This window comes from Rissa tridactyla, chromosome 1, assembly GCF_028500815.1.
Source record: "Rissa tridactyla isolate bRisTri1 chromosome 1, bRisTri1.patW.cur.20221130, whole genome shotgun sequence".
Lineage (NCBI taxonomy): Eukaryota > Metazoa > Chordata > Aves > Charadriiformes > Laridae > Rissa > Rissa tridactyla.
The window spans coordinates 150987784-151008315 of NC_071466.1; the positions used below are offsets into that span (position 1 = coordinate 150987784).

At 48.7% G+C, this 20532-nt stretch overlaps 1 protein-coding gene across 6 annotated transcripts in view; it reads right to left on the minus strand.

Moving 5' to 3' along the window:
* LOC128907247 (chromatin remodeling regulator CECR2) overlaps positions 1-20532 on the minus strand; it is a 138616-nt gene that overhangs the window by 21651 nt on the left and 96433 nt on the right. For 5 of the 6 annotated variants that reach the window (XM_054195913.1, XM_054195877.1, XM_054195867.1 and 2 more), the window contains exons 3-8: positions 9880-10063; positions 8979-9118; positions 8366-8470; positions 7693-7742; positions 5168-5337; positions 4340-4417 (exon numbers count right to left, since the gene is read on the minus strand). In XM_054195913.1, coding sequence (XP_054051888.1) covers positions 4340-4417; positions 5168-5337; positions 7693-7742; positions 8366-8470; positions 8979-9034 — 459 coding nt within the window. In that variant the 5' untranslated portion in view covers positions 9035-9118; positions 9880-10063. The remainder of the gene's footprint in view (positions 1-4339; positions 4418-5167; positions 5338-7692; positions 7743-8365; positions 8471-8978; positions 9119-9879; positions 10064-20532) is intronic. The other variant, XM_054195887.1, reaches the window with a different exon arrangement.

A 20532-nucleotide genomic window follows, 5' to 3' on the forward strand; every position in this document is an offset into this window, starting at 1 on the left:
TTTCCACTTCAAAATAACGCCTGCCATATTTCTGTGTGCTAATCTCCCCTGAACTAGTTCTGGATTGTTTGTTTGGACAGTTTTCCTGCTGGGTCTCCCAACCAGTTTTCTCATTGCAAGGACGCCTGGCTCTTTATTGCCCCACTTCCTCACCTCCCCACTGCCAGCAGGCTGCAAGGCTGTGTTTGATCCCGCTGAGACTGCAGGCTTCTCAGACCAGCGATCGCCTGCTCCTGTTTCTCTAATAAAGTGTGAGGTATGCATATGGGAGTGTGGAATTACCTTTATTAGCTTAATTTAATTATAAGACAAATGAATCGGTCATCCACCGGCCACTCCCACCTCTTTGACCTCTGCAAGACCAAGATATGTGTGCCGTTATCAGCAGGGACTATCAACCAGAAAAGAACAGTGTGCATACAGTTTTTTCCACCTTCATTTTCAGGGAATAACTGGCAACTACCACTTAGGTAGACGGCATTTCCTGAGGATTAGCAGTCAGCTGGGGTCCCTTGGCTGCTGCTCAGACCATCAACTTCTTCAGGCCCATTATTAATCCCCAGAAAAAAATCTGGCACCATGATTACTATTTTGTCCTTGTTTCATTGCCTAGAAGTGGAACCTCGGGGTGTTTTGATAAACACCTAGAAATTTTGTCTGGTTTCATTGTACATTCATTCCTACTCTGTCTCCCCTTCCCCTACACAGCACTGCCCTACAATCTCCCCTTGCACCTCTCCGAGGACGAGCATCATGTATTCTCTCCCTGTCTCCAGCAGCAACAATATATTAAGAGAATTATGCTTCAACCACCAACAGCCACGAAGAAGTGTCCAAGAGAGGGTGATGGGACTTTTGACGACATTAGGACTATATCCTGCATCTAGGGACAGCAAAAACACCTTTTCTCTGCTGTTTTTTTTAGGTGAAAGCCACAGCACAATCTCACCACAAGGGAACTCCGCCCACCTTCTTTGCCTTTTCAGATCTTTGCCTAATATTAGTACTTCACTCTTCTATTGCTTTCCTAAGGAAACTATTCTGTGAGTCCACATGCCTTCAGGTTAGCCAGCTTCTCCTCACATTCAGTCTAAAGTTAATTTCTCATCCCCTCAATCCATCCAATTATTCCTAGTTATACTCTTCTAGGCAAGCATAAATTCTCTTCTTCAGCCACATTCCAGCCTTTGCGGGATTCCTCAGACACTTATACAAAACTCTCATGTTTCTGTAATTAGGTTAAATGTTTCCTTAAAAAGCAATCCTTCCAGCTCCCTAATCATTCCAGTTGTCTCTCTCAGACCTTTCCTCCAACTGATCAACATCCATACACCAGGATGCTCAGGACTGAAACTGCTATGCCAAGTATAACAGCTCAAGAACCTACAGAATCGGGTTCTACATTTCCATTTTTTGAGTTTTTTCATGTCTCTTTCTCAATCACTCTACCTTCTTATTTTCTACTCATGCACTGCAAACATCTGCCTTTCAGGACTGATCCTGATCATCATCAACTAGTTTTCCCTTAAATTTCTAGATCAATCTTTAAATTGCAATAGGAACCAAAACCCATCAGGTTCTGCAGCAATTAGAAAGAGAAAGAGGTGAGCAGGAATCAGCCACCAGAAGCTGGTACACCAAGATATTTTATTGAGGATGTGACCATCAGCCTCTAAATTCTCCAGCCAGTGGATCTAAGCCAGCCTGGCATGCCACACTAATTTCTTCAACTGTTGGTGCAGAGATCAGACCTTCCCTTTCCCTGGATTCATACGGTTTCCACCATTCATATCCTGCAGAAATGTGAACACACCATCCAAGCCGCAGTGCTCGCACCGGGGCCTCTCTAAGCCTGGAGGATGCATTCAGCACCCTATACTGCAATGGCACGACACAGAATCTACAGCACGTTCCACATCAACCCACCACAAATACGGCATTGACAAAGCAACGGGACAATCTGTAGCAAAAGAGAGGATGTCGTCCTAGCAGATCTAGGAAGAGAAGAAAAGGAAAAAGCACAAACCACAAGCGCAGCCTAGTGAGCACCAAGGGCCGCAGCAGATGCCTGTGAGAACTGCACTTGCTCCCTGTAGTGCTTGCAGGGCAGCAGCAATGCTGGCACAGGCTCTTTGAGACACTTCAGACACAGAAATAGCCAGATTTTCAGAAGGACCTACTGCCTGGTGTCCCACTTAAGCCCATTGGGGATGAGGGCACTCAACCCAGGGTTAAAAATATAAGGAAACACAAACAAGTAAACTCCTACTAGATGTGACGGAAGCAGACACCTATCAGAACGATAAAAGCAAGAACCCAACACAAGTTAAACTTCCTTTCTGAATGAAGAGGTGGCAAAGGGATGTTTCTCCAGCTTCCTCCCCACTTGGAGGACAAAAACCACCCCTCTCATCTGTGACCACGGCATCATCACCTCCTTCCCTCCGCCAGAGAGCACTCCAGGACACAACATCACTGCCTTACCCCCCTGGGACCCCAAAAGGGCCAAACTTCTGCCTTTTGCTTTGCTCTCCAGACAGTGGGTATCAGGCTTCAGGGGCAGAAGGCCAGGAGGCACGGGTGCCCCGGGCGCCCCAGCCCCTCGCCCTCCAAACCTTCCCTGCTCCGGTTTCCGCAGCGCTACCCTAATGAGGGTGCTGCTCAGGCGGCTCTTTAATGAGGAGCTAATCTGAACCACCTGTTGAGAAATCCCCCGCAGGATTAGGAGCCTACGGAGCAGTTATATCTCGGACCGAAGCAACATCCAGCTCGCGGAGCTGGGAGGAAAGGGTCACCCCTGCACTGGGCTGAGGTTTTCTCCCCCAGACTCGCCTGGCAAACAAGCCATTGGACATGCTGGCACCTTCCTTGGCTTCTCCACGGCAGGGATGACTGACACGTCCCGCTGGGGAGCCGGCACGAGCGTCGCCACCCTCGTGCTGGCTGGCTCCCCATGCCTCAGCGCAGCGGGTGCTGGGAGGGCCCCCCGCTCGCTGGAAACGTTTCACTGGCCCACAGGCAGCAATTAACAGTCCTCTGCCGCTGTAGACCTGGAGCACCTGCGGTACTGATTAGCATCATTCAGGCTCCATGTGTTTCCCACTCCCCTCCTCCTCTGGGATTTCTGCTGCCTGTGAACAAACACGTGTCCCTGCGCTTCCTGCATGGTGGGCTTTGCAGAGAGCAATTCTGGCCCCAAACTGACCATCGCTGGGGTCTTATTTTCCTCTCGGCAGGCTTTTATCTGCAGCATGATGAGAGGTTCTTCCTTCCTTTTATTTATCTATTCTAAGTAATTATATTTATTGCGGGGAACTGTACTTTCTCCTTTGTTTTGTGGGAACCCCTGACCCTGGCTCACGTGGAATATTCCCTGCAGTTTAATTTCCCAGGGTTAGACAAAACACCAGGTAACTATGTTTTCATTACATCTACAGCAAGAGATTATGCCACAGCCTGATAGAATCAAGCCAATTTTTTCCTCCAAAGCTAATCCCGTGTTGCCTGACCGATTGCCTTGGGTAGCAGTTGCCAGTTCAAAGACCCCCCATCCCCACCGTACCATGCCCCTGGCTGTGCCAACATCACTGTTGGGGGCTGCATGGTGAACTGGATCAGAAAGCTGATCTATGTTAAAAATAACCCCGACCAAAGAAAAAGGTTATATTTAACTCCAGTCATTTTCCTGGGTCTGGTTCACTGCACAGACCCGCAAGCGGCAGCGCTGTTACACTGTCGGGGTGGAGAGGAGATGAGGGTGAAGAGGCACGGAAAGAGCCATTTCAGCTGACAAGGCTGCAGTTTGATAAGCATTTCTTTAAGCAGCCTAAATTGTGACTTCCATTTCCAGCTGACCCCCTCCTAGCTCAGCTCCGTACCGCATCAGTCATTCTTCTCTCCCTCCGCACTATCTACACCCTCATGTGTTTGCAGCCCCACATTTTCCCCTTGGCTGAATTTCTGTCATTTCCCTTTGTAAGCCGGTTCTTCTAGCCCTCTCATCCTTCTTCAACTTTTCTTTGAACTGCCTCGAATGTGCCAGCACTTTCATTGAAGTGGAATTCCCCAGACTGAGCGCAGATTTCCATATGCAGCTGCACCGGAGTCTGCGGCGAGGCCGGTTACCTCTGCGATCCAGAGGGCAGCACCTCCCTGCTCGCCATAGAAACCCCGAATGTCACCCTGCCTTTGACGGGCATTACCACCCATCTCTCTTTCAGCACAAGCACTTTCAAACGACTCCTTCCCACTGAATAGCGATGCTGCCGTTTATTTTTTCCCCCAGGAGGCATCTGCTCTCGCCTCCCTCCGTCGTCCTCCCCCTCGCACCCCCCCTCACCTCCTGCTTGATTGGTTTGATGGGCTGATGGTCAGACATCCACCTGGGAGAAAACTCTGTCCGCTGTAGACGCTTCTCCTGAAACAGGGTTGAGAATTGAGGGAAGGAAAAAGAGAGTGGAGGAAATTAGGGCACATCGGTGATACTGGCAGGAGAAACTCTGGGGGCTAGAAGTGACCATGAAATCCCTATTAGCTTTACAAGGGTAGCAAACAAGCAAACTGAACGCAATCCAAGAACATCACGCTGAATGCAAAGCCCATTTTACAAAGCCATCTAGCCGAAGGATCCTGTTCCAAATCTGTCCCACCTGAAAACATTCAGTTGACGGACAATACCCTTCGGAGTTTCGGGGCTCTGACCTACCAGCTCAAACGGACTTAGCTAGGACAGATAAAGCAGCCACTGCCCCTTCAGCAGGGCCAGCTGAGAGACGGCAGTAAAAGTGAAATCAGAGGCAGTTTGCGTAGAAAAGCTAGGCTGTAAATTGAAGCAGTTCAAAAGCAGACAGAGATTCCCTGCTAGCAGAAAAGGGACACAGAGAAGATGGCTGAAGACAGTAACCCCTTCAGCCATCCTACCTATGCTGCTGTGCAATCACAAACCAGATCCTAAATTATCGACTCTAGCCCTGCCACTCCATGGGGGAGAGTCTTTCTCCCCATACACAAACTAAACAGCCCCCACATCAACGACACTTGCAGGCTGGAGTAGGGGGGAGCAGGACAGGGCGACAGGCTGCTTGGATTTAGCTCTCCTTCAATCAGAAAACATCCATGCTCTTGGAAGCGGTCATAGAGAGGTAAACAGGATGTCATGTCTCCTCACCTTCTGTGCAATCATGTTGCAGATCTCCGGCAGGAAGTCTTCACTCAAGAGTTTGTAGAGCTGCCGCTCTCTAAGGGAAGTCCTCTCTCTGAAGCTCTCTGTGACCTGCCTCCACTCCTCTTCCGTCTGACACAGCAGCCACCATGTCCCACGGCCAGGCCCTTGGGACCCTTCAACAACATGAAAGGATGTTATCTCCACAGCAGATATGACTAACAACTTTTCTTTATCCCTTCTCCTCTCCTCAGGGCTCAGGAAGCGCAAAAGATACTGCCAATGGCCACTGTTATGAGAAACATGGTCTTTGCTGTAGACCCAAAGCTCTCTTGAGCCACCAGAAGCACTGCTACCTCCCCTAGAAACTCCTAAAGTGACGCCAAGACACAGAGGAAGTAGACAGGTGAAGAAGTAGTGGTGGCACTTTGCAACACATGGGTAGCGTGACATCCCTGTAGCAAGCCTCCATTCCAGTTATGATGGAGCAGAGAAAAGGATTTAATTTGTTTCTTGTAATGGAAGCTCTCAGCCAGAGCAGGACATAGGGTAATGCAAATGTCTGATTTAATCTGGCAGCAGAATAAAAACATTAAAAATTAATGTTATTTGAAATAAGCCAACTTTTTTTTTTTATTTTTCTTTAGCACTGCAAACCTTTGCTGCAGTGAATAAAACCTTCCATTCTCCCCAAATGAGACATTTTGTTTGCAGGCACTTGAAAGAACAGAAGAGGAAGTGAAGGATGGGCTTCATCGGGCTGCCAGATGAGGGGGAAGTTGCAAAAGTTCACATCCCATCCCTCCTCGATCCAGAGTGGGATCTGAAGCAGATCTCCCACTGCTCTGAAGCATGTCCCAACTACCAAGACACTCTGAGCTGTTCCGCCTTGTGTGATACATTTGAATATTAATTGCGAAGGAAGGACTCTCTCGCGTGGTGGTTGGAACACCCACCTGGAGAAGGGGAATGTGGTTTCTGCTCCACAAATGTTTACACAGAGCAGAGAAGCCTCATGGGTTGCAACTTGCATGCTTTTGCCCCAGGACGCTGTCTAAGCAAAAAACGCTGTGGCCCATTTTTGGGGAAGGGGAAGACGTTGGTTCAAACCCCTTCAGGCTGAGGGGTTCTCAGCTGCCTCTAGTCTTTTCTAGAGCTAACCACAGGGTACTGGAAAGAAAGCAATGGTCACCACCCCCACTGGCAGATGTCATGCAGCTTCTCACCACATTTTCAAGCAAATGAACTACGAAAAATATAAAGCAGCAAAAAACAGAGCCCTTTTCTCTCTGAAACTGACCTTGGGCCCTTTGTGGATTTGAGCTGCCCGCGGCTCCAGCATGTGAGCTATCAGGTTGCCCAGTAAGACCAGACAGAGAGCTCTAGCCTCCCTCCAGTCACATGCCCTCTGTCAGAAACCTCCGTGCTGTGGTGGCGGCAGAGAGGGAGCCTGTGATGGCTCCAGGTCACAGGCCAGCATGCAGTTTAACCCGCCCTCGGCTTCAGCTCAAGTTAGTTTATTGGGGACGAGATGGCAAAGGACCAACCATGTGCTGGTTTCTGCCGCTGTGGCTATGCGAAGCTGTCCCCTGCCCACCTGCAGTGGGGAGCTTACCTGTAAGCTGCCCCCAGAGCCTGCCCCCTTGTTTCCCCTTCCCTGTCCAGCTGCCTATGGATGACTCATTGCAAAAACAACCAGAACTAAGGCACTGCTTTGTCCCACCAGAAGGTTACTCCACTGCTGAAGTGACACAATTTGCTGAAAGACCATGATCTGATAAAAACCCCAGTGCCTAATGCGCTTTGCTCCGTGTCTGCTGCCCAGCTCCAGAGGGGCCACGAGGAAATCTGAAGACAAAGGGTGAAGGGAAGGAGGCACAGCAAAGACAATGCCACCCTTGCCTTTTATTGTGGGGCAACAAGCAGGCTGAGCGTCTGGGTTATGTGGAAGCCAATGGATCCGCATGTATGACAAATGAGTCCCAGCCCCCTCGGACTCAGTTTCACATTATATTGCCAACTCGCTTTTACTGCTTGCCTCATTAACCCTTAGGTGGGTATCTCCAAGTCATCATTTACCGAGTTCAGTCGCCCAATGGCCATCAGGAAAGAGAGGCAAGGAGAACCAAAAAGGTTCTTCCTTCCCTGTCTTGGCATCACTGACCCCACTCTCTTCCCAGTCTGACAAAACCTGCTACAAACAGGGGCTTATGTTCACCTCATCCCTGGAGGAGCAAGGGCCATTTGCAGCCCATTTCCATCAACTTCAGTGAGTAGGTGGGCCCCCAAGGCCTAGTGTAACCCAATACCTTACATTTCTTCATCCCAAACTAATCCACGATAAGATAGGAAGCCCGCAGGTGCCCAGGCTCCCAGCTGCAAGGCAGCCTGTAACTCCAACTCCTCCTTCCAAACTTGGCCCCAACCACCGGCAGTCTCCCTTTCCTGAGAAAGGCATCTCTCGGGGCTTTGATAATTTAAGAGCTGTGTTAGCTGATCGTATCAACCCTGACCCCACAAAATCTCTTTACCATTTCTTATCTGAGTCTCGCGGATTAGCAAGTTCTCTTCTGCCTTCTCCCTACAAAAAAAAAAAGGGAGAGAGTGATACAATAAATACATTACTTCACATTACTGAAATGCAGCTGCTTCAGAGGAGAAGAATGGGGGACGCAGCAATTATTCAATGCACAGGAAAACCATGAAAAAAACAGCATGCAGAACCCACGTTCGAGATATACATATATGTTCACATATATATTTATCATAACTTCATACAATTTTAAGAAGTGAAGGGTGCAGGCCAGTGTTTGGCAAGGACAGTATTTCAATTCTTATGGGAAGCATCCGAAAATCTATACTGACTCAAGCGGCCAGGATTTGGGCTTCAAGCGCTATGCAGTGAAAGTGTTCTTTATCAGGAGCATATCCCCTAGCACCGCACAAGGGAACTGCATCCGAAGTGAGGCGGTTGGAAGAGCGATACCCACTGTTCCACCAAACCTGGCTTCCAGCTCGGTCAGGATTTTCTTTGGAGAGCGATCAAAGCACCCACCAAGTCTGAGCTTGCTTCACTTCAGAGATGCATTGAAATTATGGCTGCATGGTATATACATACTTATTGGGGGAACCCCAGAAGTACGTTATACTTACCTCTGGGAACATATGCATTTTACGTCTATAGCAGGAACAACCTTTCCATACCTCAGCAAATTTTCTTCAAGTAGTTTTTTCCGCTTTGGGGGTCGCCCTCGTCTCTTGCCCGTTTTCCCAGGAACGTTTGGGGTGTTTGTCTGCCCCCCACATCCCCTGCGAAACGGCAAAACCACCATGAAATATCTGCTGAGCAAGGGAACTGCGGCTGTGAGGATGAGAGAAGGGCAGGGAAATTGGAACAGCTGCTAGGAACCCAACCAAAGGAGGGATTAAATCAGAGCAGCAACGGGACAGGGAGGGGAGGAGAGGAGGGATTCCCACTCGCTGGGAGCCTGATGTGGGAGCCGCCGGCACGGTGCGGGGCAGACGGGGAGGAATGCGGTGGGGCAGGCAGCATCGCTCCCACAGCAGGCTCTCCTGGTGCCACAAAGGCTGCAGGCTGGCTCCGACACAATGCGCGACGCGGGGCAGCTCGCAGTCTGCTTGGCAACTCCAGTCTCGCCCCGCACAGCCCCAGCCCTCTCCCAGGCTACCCCCCTGCCGCCCCCCGACACAACAGCAGTCAGGCGGAGTCCCCTCCAGCCGGGCTGGCTGCGCTGTCCCCCCGCCTCACCCCCTGCACCCAGACACTGGGGGGACATGGCAGAGGGGGGGTTGTTACCTGTCTGGAGCCAGCTCTCCATTGGTTTTCCCCTGCACCGGATCTTCCTTGTACATCCGCGTGCCGTAGAAGTACCAGTACAGGGCACCGCTGCTGTCCTCGCCCAGCGGCTCCACGCGGAGGCTGTCGGCGTCCAAGCCCTGCGCCCACCGGGAGCCCCCCGCCAGACGGTGACAAGTTGAAAAGCGGCCACATTGTCACACAAAACATGATGATACCCCTCCGCAGACACCTCCCTCCCTCCCTCCTCCTCTCCCACCATGCCACAGCAGCAGTACAGCTGCTCCTCCTGGCTGAGCTGGGAAAACGTTACTCCAGGGGGAAGGCGACGTTCGCTCTCTGTCCAGGGAGGGATTTAGATTGGCATCTCTAATTTGAATGGCCTCTCTCGTTTTAACATTTCATCTCTGGTGCTCCTGACAGGGAAGGTCTAATTAGTGCTGGCGACAGCCACGCACAGCCCTGAGAAGCTCCCTTCCCCCTCCCCACCACAACCCTTCCCCCAGCTCCCCCAGTACACTTCAGCCCCCATCCTTTCATCTCACACCATCCCTCAGCAAGGCAGTCTCGGCTCTCACAGCCCTGCCATTACAGTTGGAGCATCTCCAAATTCACTTTTCGCAGGAAGAGTAGCCAATGAAGCCAATTTACTTAGCAACTCCTGCGTTACAAATACATCCGCGCAGGGCGAGGGCCCCAAGAGCAGTCCTGCGTGCTTGCCTTGGGTCCTCTGCAAGGCAAGGGGAGGAGATGGGGAACTGTCGACCCAATGCACCACCACTGACTACCTGGCCTTAAAATACACTTAATAGCAGCAACCCTTCTCTTCCCAGGAAGACTCACTGATCTGGCCCAGCTCCTGCAGCCTCCCTGTTTCCCCCTTCCCTCCTGCCCAAAGCACCTTGAGGAGGTCAAAGACATCGTCTGCATCGAGGCGGTAGTCACAGAGGCGGTGCAGGATCTCGACCCGGGTGCGTAGGGGCAGCTCCTGGAAGGTGGACTCCCGCAGGGGATTGGGTTTCCCTTCCTCCAGCTCCCAGCGATAGTTGATGATGTCCTCCAGGTAGCTGTGAAATGTCTGGGATCTAACCAAGGAAACAAAGTCCCACACGCTCACTGTAGTTCGCCATGCCAGAAACACCTGACCGAGCAACTTGAACAAACACAACACAGGGACAGTTAACACTTGAAGGAAACCCATGCCCTGTGACAGCTACGGTTAGCTGCAGCTCCGTAACTCAGGTTTCCAAAACACAGCAACCTCTTTGCGTCACTGCAGGATTTCACACTGTACACATACAGCTTACAGGACGCTGTATTACTGTTATTTCTGTCCAACCTGAAAGAACCAGCTAAATGTGATCTCACCTCAGCCCCATCCTCTTTCTATCCCAATGGGGAGTGCCTTGTGCTAGCACCAACATCGACCCTTTACTAAAATAGGATGCAACAAAGCAGATGAGCCTGATCCCCTTCCACCTCTCCCTGTTTCATGAGGAGACCCTCTTCAGCTTTCCATTTGTTCCTCACATCTGCCATTGCCAAGCCCTGCTTTTCTGTCTGCCTCTTCAGTCGTTTTCCACGCCCTGGTTCAGTGCCTTGAAACTTTCCACAGCTGATCGCCTCCTCCCAGCTTTGCTGATGAGTGCTTCCCATAGTCCTGTTGAGGCCCTTATTCTCCTCTCCCGCCGTCTCTAAAGGTGCTGCCACTTTCTGCCTGTTCCTCCAGCAGTGGCTCTGGCAGGACATCTGCACAGCCCAGTTAATGCACGCGGCTTGTACCTTCCACACAGCAAGGGTCATCCCCAATGCAAGAGTACCTCCCAAACAGGGTTCAGCCCAGAGGACTCCCTCCTCTCTAGTCTCCCAGATGATCAAGCTGAACACTCAAACTCTTCATAAACACTGCTACTAAAACAATCTTGCTCATTTTCTAGCTGGGCCACGTTAAGTCCCCCTTTCGTTGCCAGCAGTTCACCACGTAGCCCAAGGAAACACACATTTCTTACCGTCATCTGGCATTGAGGGTAAATGTCCCCATCTGACACACATTACAATGCTGATGGAGCTTAAGGCTCAAGGAACTCCTGTCTGTATTTTAAGGAGACTTAAGTCCTTATTCTGACTGCTGAAAATTTCAGGGGAGGGAATGAAAAGAGGCTGGTGAGGCCATGAGTCCCTAAATATAAAACTTTCTTAAGATCTGTCCATATCACTTTGAGTCCTGAGACTTGCCAGGCTCTCTCAGCCTGCTGGAGTTGTGTACCCTGAGCCCAGCAAAGGGGGACCCCCCCCATGCCCCAGCCATTCTTGCACACACGGGAAGTCCATATGCCGGCAAGAACACCACTGGGTACACATTCCCACCAGCTCTCAAAAAGGCAGCTCAACTTGATAGGTTTTTGGCACAAACGGATTACTCTATATGATTAATGGAACCATGCCAATGTTACAGAATTGCATTTGCCTGAGAAATCGCTAACTATGACAAAAGCCATTATTTTTGAACAAAGAGATAGAGGAGCACGATCCAACTGGAATAAGATTGTTAAAAGTCAACAAGAAATTAGCTATTAGAAGGGGGCTTCACATGTTTGGTAAAGACAGGACTTCTTTGCAAGGACCGTGACTGGATGGTGACTGCAAGAACGAAGGAACAGATGCCACATGATTCCTCAAGCCATGTCCACCTGGCAGCATTCCCCTTCCTCCTCGAGCAGAGAGAAGTTGATGCTACCACCCTGCAGATCACTCCCCACCGGCCTCCTTCTTTCTGACGTCAAATGCAAGCTGACCTCCCAGAGATACCTCCTCTCACCGGATGAGTTTTACCAGCCCTCTGGTTGTATTTAACAACAGATGCTTGAATATGCCTGGATCTAGTGCCTTCCGCAGCCTGGAGCTTGCCCTTTTCTGCATGACACAAGCAAAGCATTGGTATTTCCAAGTGTCATTGTTTTGCCCCACTAATATCAGCAATCAAGCAAATGGAACTTGATATAGTCCCCTACACTCACAAAGTTCAGTCAACACTATAAAGGAGGACCGTTTCATGAAATTCCTGTGCTGTCTCAAGTACTAATTTTAGGGTAAAAACTACAGCAACTATCCTTTCTTAAAATGACATAACCAGTGCACAGCACACCAACCTGAAGCAACTGTGCATTCCCACAGTGCCTTCCTCGTATACCTCAAGACCCAATCCAAATTCCAGCAAGGACTTCAACTTCGCAAGGAGCATGATACTAGATTATCTTTATAGACTTTTTTATCTTTTAGAGTGCTATTTGGTCACACACAGATTAAATACTAGATATTTACTGAAGCCATCGTATTAAAACAAACAAAAAACAGAGACAGTTTTGACTCTCACTTTCAAGAACAGAAACAGTGACAAGAATATCTTCTCCTGAAAGCAGGAAAGCCACGCCTGTATTTGGATGCTTAATCCATTGTAGAAGGGGAATGACTGCAAGCTCTCAGAGAGCATCCCAGTTTCAGCCCCCCGAGTTCAGTTGTTCAACTCTGCCAGAGCTCAAGGCAGAAGATTGTTTCATCAGATCTGATACAGACGATCTTGCTAGTTCCAATAAAATTGACTGAAAAAACAAGATCCTGAAAAACTAGTGGGTGACACGGGATGCCAGGAAGAAGCAACAAAAGTAACAGGGTTTTATCTGCTCCTGTTTTTCTGGCTAAATTTTTTCCTACCAAAAAGAAAGGGAAAGGCATGGATCAGACAGATACTTTTACTGCTTGCATGAGTTCACTTACTTGCTCTACCATTTTGGCCGCTCTCAAAGAAAACTGATCCAGGAAGTCCCTCAATTCCAGAAGATCATCTGAAATCTTTGCCTATGTAACTCTCATTCCCCCTGGGGACTGGCTCTGTTGACTTAAGCAATTTGGTTTGAGTTTGACTTTCACATAAGTGGCTAACACTAGAAATTTCCGCCATCCACCCAGTGTTCGATACATTACAAGCTCTGTTCTCAAGAGTACTTTGAGCTCCTACCCCCATCAATTTTCAAAGACAGCTACTGTGCATTTGTCGCTTTGAATAAGGATAGAAATGAGAACCAGAGATGGGAACCAGATGTCTCAAGGCATTCCCAATCACTCTCAATCCTACCCAATTTATACTTTCCCTCTTCATGGAGGCTGGCTTCTTTTCTCCAGACAAATGTGGGGTGCTCGTCTTCAACCTGTCTGCCACACCTACGGTTAGTCTCACTTAGCCTGTATCTATTACATTTCCCTCTGAAAAAGGTTTCTGAAAGAGCCCCCTGGGTTGGAGAAGAAAATCTGCAGGGAGCATAGCAATCTGTGAGAACTCTGTCCTTGGGGTTCTTCCCTGCGCAAAGCAGGAATGCTTAGGACCAACTCTTTAGCTAACAGTTACTTACTGTTAGCTAACTAACTTATTACCCATAAAATTCAAAACCAAGAATCAGACAGGGTCCAGGAGTGGAATGACCTGGATGCAGTCTGTCAAATACTCTTTTTTCAAGCCGTCTCGTAGGACACTGGTACACCTGCAGGTGTGGCAAGTCCTACAGAGTCTCTGCTGCAGTTGAGAACCTCCAAAAACCCTTTTGTAGGTGGGAAGAAGGCAGAAGGAGATCACTGAGCCGAAGAGACAGATGTATCTCTTCTGAGGTTCTAAACATCACTGAGATTTGTAAAAACACTCAACCAACAGAGGCAATGTTAGGTCAGCAATGTCCTTTCTCACAAATTGGAGTATTCCCAAGGAGGATGAACCGGTACATGGACACATTCCGTCTCAGGGCACGTATCCAAAGGAAAATCAACTCTCTCTTGAAAGTACATTGAGGCTCCTAGAAACAATTTATAAAAAAGTGTGAGACCATGGGCCACAACTGTCACTACATCTCAACTACTTTTACCTCCCCCTGCCACACAGCACAAGTATCTTCCATACAGCCCATTAACCAAGGAAAAATATCACAGAAATAACCTACAAGAGGTCAGAAAAGTTACCTTACTCTGTAACTGTAAAACTTTATCCTTCCCACCAACTGTCTGTCTTCCTATCCCAACTTCACTAGCACCATTAATATTTCAGAAAACTGAGACAAAGTTTTCCTTACTTGTCACAACATCCCTTACTTGGCAGTTGCCACCCGATGTGCAAAGCAATTTGGATAGCAGGGAAGCAGTGGAACAGTACATGCATATCTATGTGATGCATCCCAAATGGGTGCAGGTAATTTCTCGTGGGCCCAATGCAGTTCTTAGTCTCATCCCTGGCTGTGCTCTGAAACCACAGGGTCGTTGTCAGAGGTCCCTACCTTTTTTTGCAATGATTAGAAAGGAGGTCAAAGCTGAATGGCGCCTGTGGTTGAAAGTTTTAATCATACATTGTGGACCTCTACATATACAGAAGGAAACTTGGGGCACAGGGGAGGACATGACCTAGCACATCAGTGCCAAAGAGGAGGAATAGCAGCAGACAATCCACAAGAGTACCAGCGATGTTGCAGCTCAAGTTGCCTGTGATCTTTAGTAGCAGCTGCAAAAAAATCAGGGCATAAAGAAGACGGGAGCAAGTCAAAGGAAGGGCTCCTCCCCAACATGGGTATCAGCATCCAGAACAGTCAGAGAAATGATACACCCCCTGAGAGCTCAGCGCCGCAGCCCGGCCATCTGCCGCCCGGCTGCCTCCCAAAGAGGGAGGTTTCTCTATGCTCCAAGAGAGGGGATCCGAGGACTCCTCCCCCCAGCCTAGCAATCCCAATTCGTCCGTCTGCCTCTGCCGTGGCTTCCCCTGCTTGCAGAAGAGGCACCCTTCCCATCGCCTGGGCTTTTAACGTGCGGGGCCATGTTCTGCTGTCGGAAAAAGAAGCTTGGCCAGAATGCTTGTCACTGTGATCAGCTTCCCGGAGGGGCTCCTTTGGAGACCTCTGGAAGAGAAGGTGAAAATTTCACAAGGTTGACAGGATATATGGAAAAATCTGGCTGGAGCGTCTGGTGAGCATGTTTGGGAGGGGACAGCTGTGCCTAGAGACCCCAGCCCCATAGGCACCCTGTAGGGCAAACTCAATGTGAAATGCCTTCTGGGCGAACGCAGCACTGTTGGGGCTGGAATTAAATGTGTACACACACACACAATTATTTTTTTTATCCTCATGCCCAGAGGAAGCGGAGTGCCTTGTGCTTTTAGTTTTAAAGTCTCCAAAGTAAATAAAATCTTGGCTGGGAAACCGTAAACAAAATCAAGCCAAAAAACCAAAAGCAAAAACAAACACTGATTCAGTAAGAGAATCCCCGTGTCAATCTGCACTTCCCACAGGCATGGTGCCATGGCCCGGGTGTGGAATTACTGTCACAGCACACTTCCCTATCTGGTCTATTGCTGCCAATTTTACAAGCCCCCCCGTCTCCACACCCCTTAAAAAAAAACCCTACTCCCTCCACAAAACCCCCAAACCTGTGGGAGTAAGTATTGGATGAAAAGAAACATTAGGGTAAGGAGTTGGAAACATTGGAGGCAGAAATCTTCTCAACGATGCTCAGATATTGCTGGCACACACAGATAAGCCTTCTGAAAGTTCAGATTCCAAATAATTGCCCGAACCCACTAGCTAGAATATCTATCATGTTGACAGTGTTTTAAGTCTCTTGTTTCGTTTAATTTACAAAATGCAACGGAAGAGTAAATACTGGAACGGTCTTGAGCTAAAAAATGCTAGGAAAATGGCAAGCCTGACCTATGTCTTAGCCCAGACAGTATATTGTTCTGTACTTGAGATTAAAACCAAGAATCCTGACAAAATCAGAGGACAACAGAGAGCAGGAACAACAATAGACCTCCTCCACCTCCTGCCCAAGAGTAGTATGTGGGAGGAACATGGAAAACAAGACTAGGAGAGATCAGCCTTTCCCTCAAAGACTATTTAAAAAGAAATATAATTACTCTTGTAGTTCCTTTTAGAGTTAGCTAGTAAGAAAAATAATAGAGGCGAAACTTCTGTCTGGTAAAAGCTTTAAGAGATGAAAAAACTTGGATTCCCTAAGCCACCCGGCACAAGCTGTGCTTTTACAAGGTTCTCAGTAATAAATTAAATAAGACTTCTTGGGCAGCACACAAGAGAACTGGTTTTGCCTCTGTGATCCCTCTATTTAAAGGAAAAAACAACAACAAAAATCAAGGTCTTATCAGAACACACGTTTTATCACGGAATTAATTTTACGAACTGAAGATATTTCACCTTATGGGCTGGCACCTTTTAAGTTCTGAATTGGCAAAAAGGCACCAGCTCGGTGTGTCGGGAGTCACTCAGGTGTTAATGAGAGCATTAACTGACAGATGGCATTCAAGATATTTCTCCCCTCCCCAATAAGGACAGCTTCTTTGCTACAGCAGAGATCAGGAAAGCTTAATTCTTAACAAGCGTACAATGCTTTGGCACAAAGGCAAGCCCTCTAGAAGGTAATGGGAAGGATTCAGGGTTTGCTGGGATGACCTCAGTCAAACATCATTAACAGGGTCAGGAGAAGCAAAGCCTATTTCAGAAGAAAAAAATAATGTAAAGGCCCCCATGATCAATCTATCGTGGCTTGTCAGAAAGAGAAAGCTTAGGCTGACCTTAGAAGCAATATGAGTTACTACTACCAGCCTGACCTTGAGCTCTCATGTAACAATGGAGACTTTTTTTTTTTTACTGTATTAATGAGCTTTCTTATCTGAGGTGGGGGAGGAAGGCTTATGGACCAGCTTGTACTTTACCTTCAAACAATTTACCCTACTGAGAAACTAAGTCAGGCATGATGCAGGGGAGAAAAAGATACTACCCCATCCTTCTGGGGGATAAAAGGGTTGGATAGGTACGTTGCCCATTTCCTTTCGAGTCCTCTGTGTGCTGCTCACTCAGAAGGCATGCATGCCAACAGAAAGCACATATTCCTCAGACCATGGTCCAACTTGTCATGAGGGCAATCAGACTAGCAGAGGCTCAAGGGCAACAAGCACCTTGAAGGTCCCCTCCTCAAAACACTTCACTGAAGCAGAGCAAAATGACTGAGAGCTGGAGATCCAGGAATCATAAGCGAGTCCAGAGGAGGGCCACGAAGATGTGCAGAGGGCTGAAGCACCTCTCCTGTGAAGACTGGCTGAGAGAGTTTGAGTTGTTCAGCCTGGAGAAGAGAAGGCTCTGGGGAGGCTTCCAGTACCTAAAGGGTGCCTAGAGGAGAGATGGGGAGGGACTCTTTATCAGGGAGCGTATAGATAGGACAAGGGGTAGCGGTTTTAAACTCAAAGAGGGTAGATTTAGATTGGATATCAGGAAGAAATTCTTTGTTGGTGGTGGTGAGGCACTGGAACAGGTTGCCCAGGGAAGCTGTCAATGCCCCATCCCTGGAATTGTTCAAGGCCAGGCTGGTTGAGGCTTTGAGCAGCCTGGTCTAGTGGGAGATGCCCCTGCCCAAGGCACGGGGTTGGAACTAGATGATCTTTAAGGTCCCTTCCAACCCGAACCATTCTGTGATTCTGCGATTTAGACTAGGTATCAGGAAGGCATTCTTTACTCTGAGAGTGGTGAGACACTGTTGTCCCAAAGCACTGGAACGGGTTCACCAGAGAAGCTGTGGATGCCCCATCCCTGGAAGCATTCAAGACCAGGTTGGATGGGGCTTTGAGCAACTTGGTCTAGTGGAAGGTGTCCCTGCCCACGGCAGGGGGGTTAGAACTAGATGATCCTTAAGGTCCCTTCCAACCCAAACAATTCTATGATTTCATTTCCAATTCAACTAGCAGGGCCACTAGCTGCACCACTGTCCTGCACCACCCATGGGGATAGACTTCATGAATTCCAGCCAGGGACAGTCTCAAGGGAAGCAGTAACTCCTGGCCACACCAAAACTGGTGACAGACCTCATCAAGGTCAAACCCTGGCAGAGCCCTTGCGATGGAGGAAACAAACACCCAGGCTCATTCTGCTTTTCAGTGCTCTCTTTTGATTCATGCCTTCTTCTCCAGAAGACCAGCTGGCCTCCAAGGGGCTGTGAACAAAAGGAGGACAGACAGCTTGCATTAATGGACTCTAAGTGAGACCACAAAATAGGGGGAAAAAAATTTAAACGGCGCTTATCAAGGTTCCAGAGTGAAGTTTCTCTGCCCAGAGTTAGAAAGACAGCAGAGATTGCTGAAGTACGAGACCATCAAGGCATGTACAGACCTGCCTCTTGTCCCTCCACGTCTAGCTACTTTGGAACTAGTTTTCTGAATGCAGGTGCTGCCCAAACCTCGAGTAATTCTGTGGCTTACCTGTGCTGCCATCAGGAGCACTGGTAGTGAAGGAGAGGAGAAAGACGCTTGAAGAATCAAGAGTGTGGATTGCACTGAGCTCTACATACAGTGACCTTTGTCTTCACCCTTGCTGAACTTTCTACATTACAACCACGGTTTTCTTTCAAACCATAAGGACAAAAAAATAGCTGGTTAGCAAATGTTAAGTAGTGGCAGCTCTTCCCTAAAGTAGTCTGGTCTAAATCCTGGATTTGGCAGTCTGAAATATAAGCAATCAGAGGTATCCACATCCATAAAAGATACTCCTGAGTTTTCCACACAAGTAGAAGACAGCAGAGTAAATTGAGCACCCTAGCAATTCCTGTTGCCTGCCCCTCACATTTCTACCCCATAACCTGCTTCCAGAGCTCAAAGGTGGCACAGAGACGACCCCCCAAGAATATGCTGAAGAGATGCTTAGAGAAGACATCAGGATTCTGGACCTTTCCTGCAACATAATAACACAAAGTTAGGAAAGGATGTTGTCCAGCAGAAGGGCTGCTCGATCTTGCTAAGGAAATCTAATTTACATGGTTGGATGCCAGGGAACGCACTGCCTTCTCAGCTGAACTCCTAAACTGTTCATGTTTAGAAAAATCAGCTAAGAAAAACCGAGGTTATCATCAGGTAAGAATACTCCACTTCTGCTCCTTGTCTTCCTCCATCTTACCTCACGCAATATTCCATACAATAAAAACCGGGGAAGCTGGAAGGGAAGCTGGCAGATATGCTGTATCCCACAGAGAAGCAGAATAGGAACAGCTATGGAGCGAGGCAGTGTCTCCAGGGAGGCAGAGAGAATGGAGAGCTGATGTGGGCTGTCTAGTCTAATAAGGGATCACACCACAGGAGCATGTGCTGGCTTGACAGAAGCAAGTGCAGCCACTTAACCTGGGTATGACAGCTGAAGTGGGAGCGTTGCTTTGTTACCCCAAAAAAAGGAAGAAGGGGAAGCCACAAGGTGACCACAGCTGCCCACCCTTCAGGGAGGTTCCAGGTCTGCTCAAGCAGACTTCTGCCTGCAGCCACAGCAGAAAAACCAAGGAAGTTTCCAGCCTGGGATCTTTAGCGCTACTAGTCCACACTCACCAACTCCTGAATTAGATGGAGATGCTGTGAGCTGACATGTGCTGCCTTCTACCCCTTTTCCCTCACACGAGGGACAGGAGGCAGGAAATACACCCCTCTGAAAGGAGACACCAGCTGTAGGAACCGAACTCGTCTCACACAGCAGAGTGGCAAAAGGGCATGCTCTGATCTTCCCCAGCTGCCTATGGTCCATGCTTCTCCTGTGATTCTGCTTTTATCTAACAACCACCCTACACATGACACAGCCACTGGGGTTGACTTGTTTGTTATTTTGCTGAGAGAAGGCAGAAAAGCATCAGAGATACTGGCGCAGATACAGCACTGTCCTGCATTGGCCTCTTCTGGAAAGGCTCTTCCCTTAGGCTGGCAAATGCCGGGGACAGGCAGGAGTGCTGAGATAAGTGTCTATTTGATCTTCTCTTCCCCATTCACCCTGTTTTTTTCACTGCTTTATGTTCACAAAACGCCAAGGCAGCTAATCAGTGCTCTGTGACCTCTGTTAATTGAGCTGTGTGAGAGAAAGGCAGCACCGGCAGGAGAAATCACACATACCTGTTACTTTGAACTGTCCTGTCATTTTCTGTCTCCCTGCTTGCAGGAGCTCCAAGCACCCTTCTGTGAGCCAAGGCTGCTCTATTTTCATCGCCATCCCCGGGATCAGCAGGAGGGGCCACAAATGTTTTGTGTGGTTGTCCTTCCTCTAACACCTCAACGTACAGGGAAGCAACAGAGGCATGCTGTTGCTCGTCCTTCCGTGTGAGAAGGCGAAAGTGATTTTTGGTGAAGGAAATACAGTCTGAAGTCGCTGAAGTCTTCCACTTACACTAAACTGCTCCTCACTGCCCTTATCTACTTCTCTGTTGCTCCCCCTCTCTCTCCCCACCACAATACCAGGAAGAAGTGAGCAGATGCCCAGCATCCATCTCCCTGTCTCAAGAGACCAGCAGCCTGTTTAGCCAAGCAAGCCAGAGAAAGAAAGCAATTGGTGTGAAGATGTGAAGCATTGGAGGAAAGAGGGGTTGGATTTGCCAAGCCTGGTGGATTATGCAGTAGTTGGAGGATGAGGAAGACACATATGGTTAACTAGATGCGCACTGGGTGCGGGGGCCTGCATTTGATTTTTTTGGTAGGAGCAAGGACTGCTTGTGTGCTTTT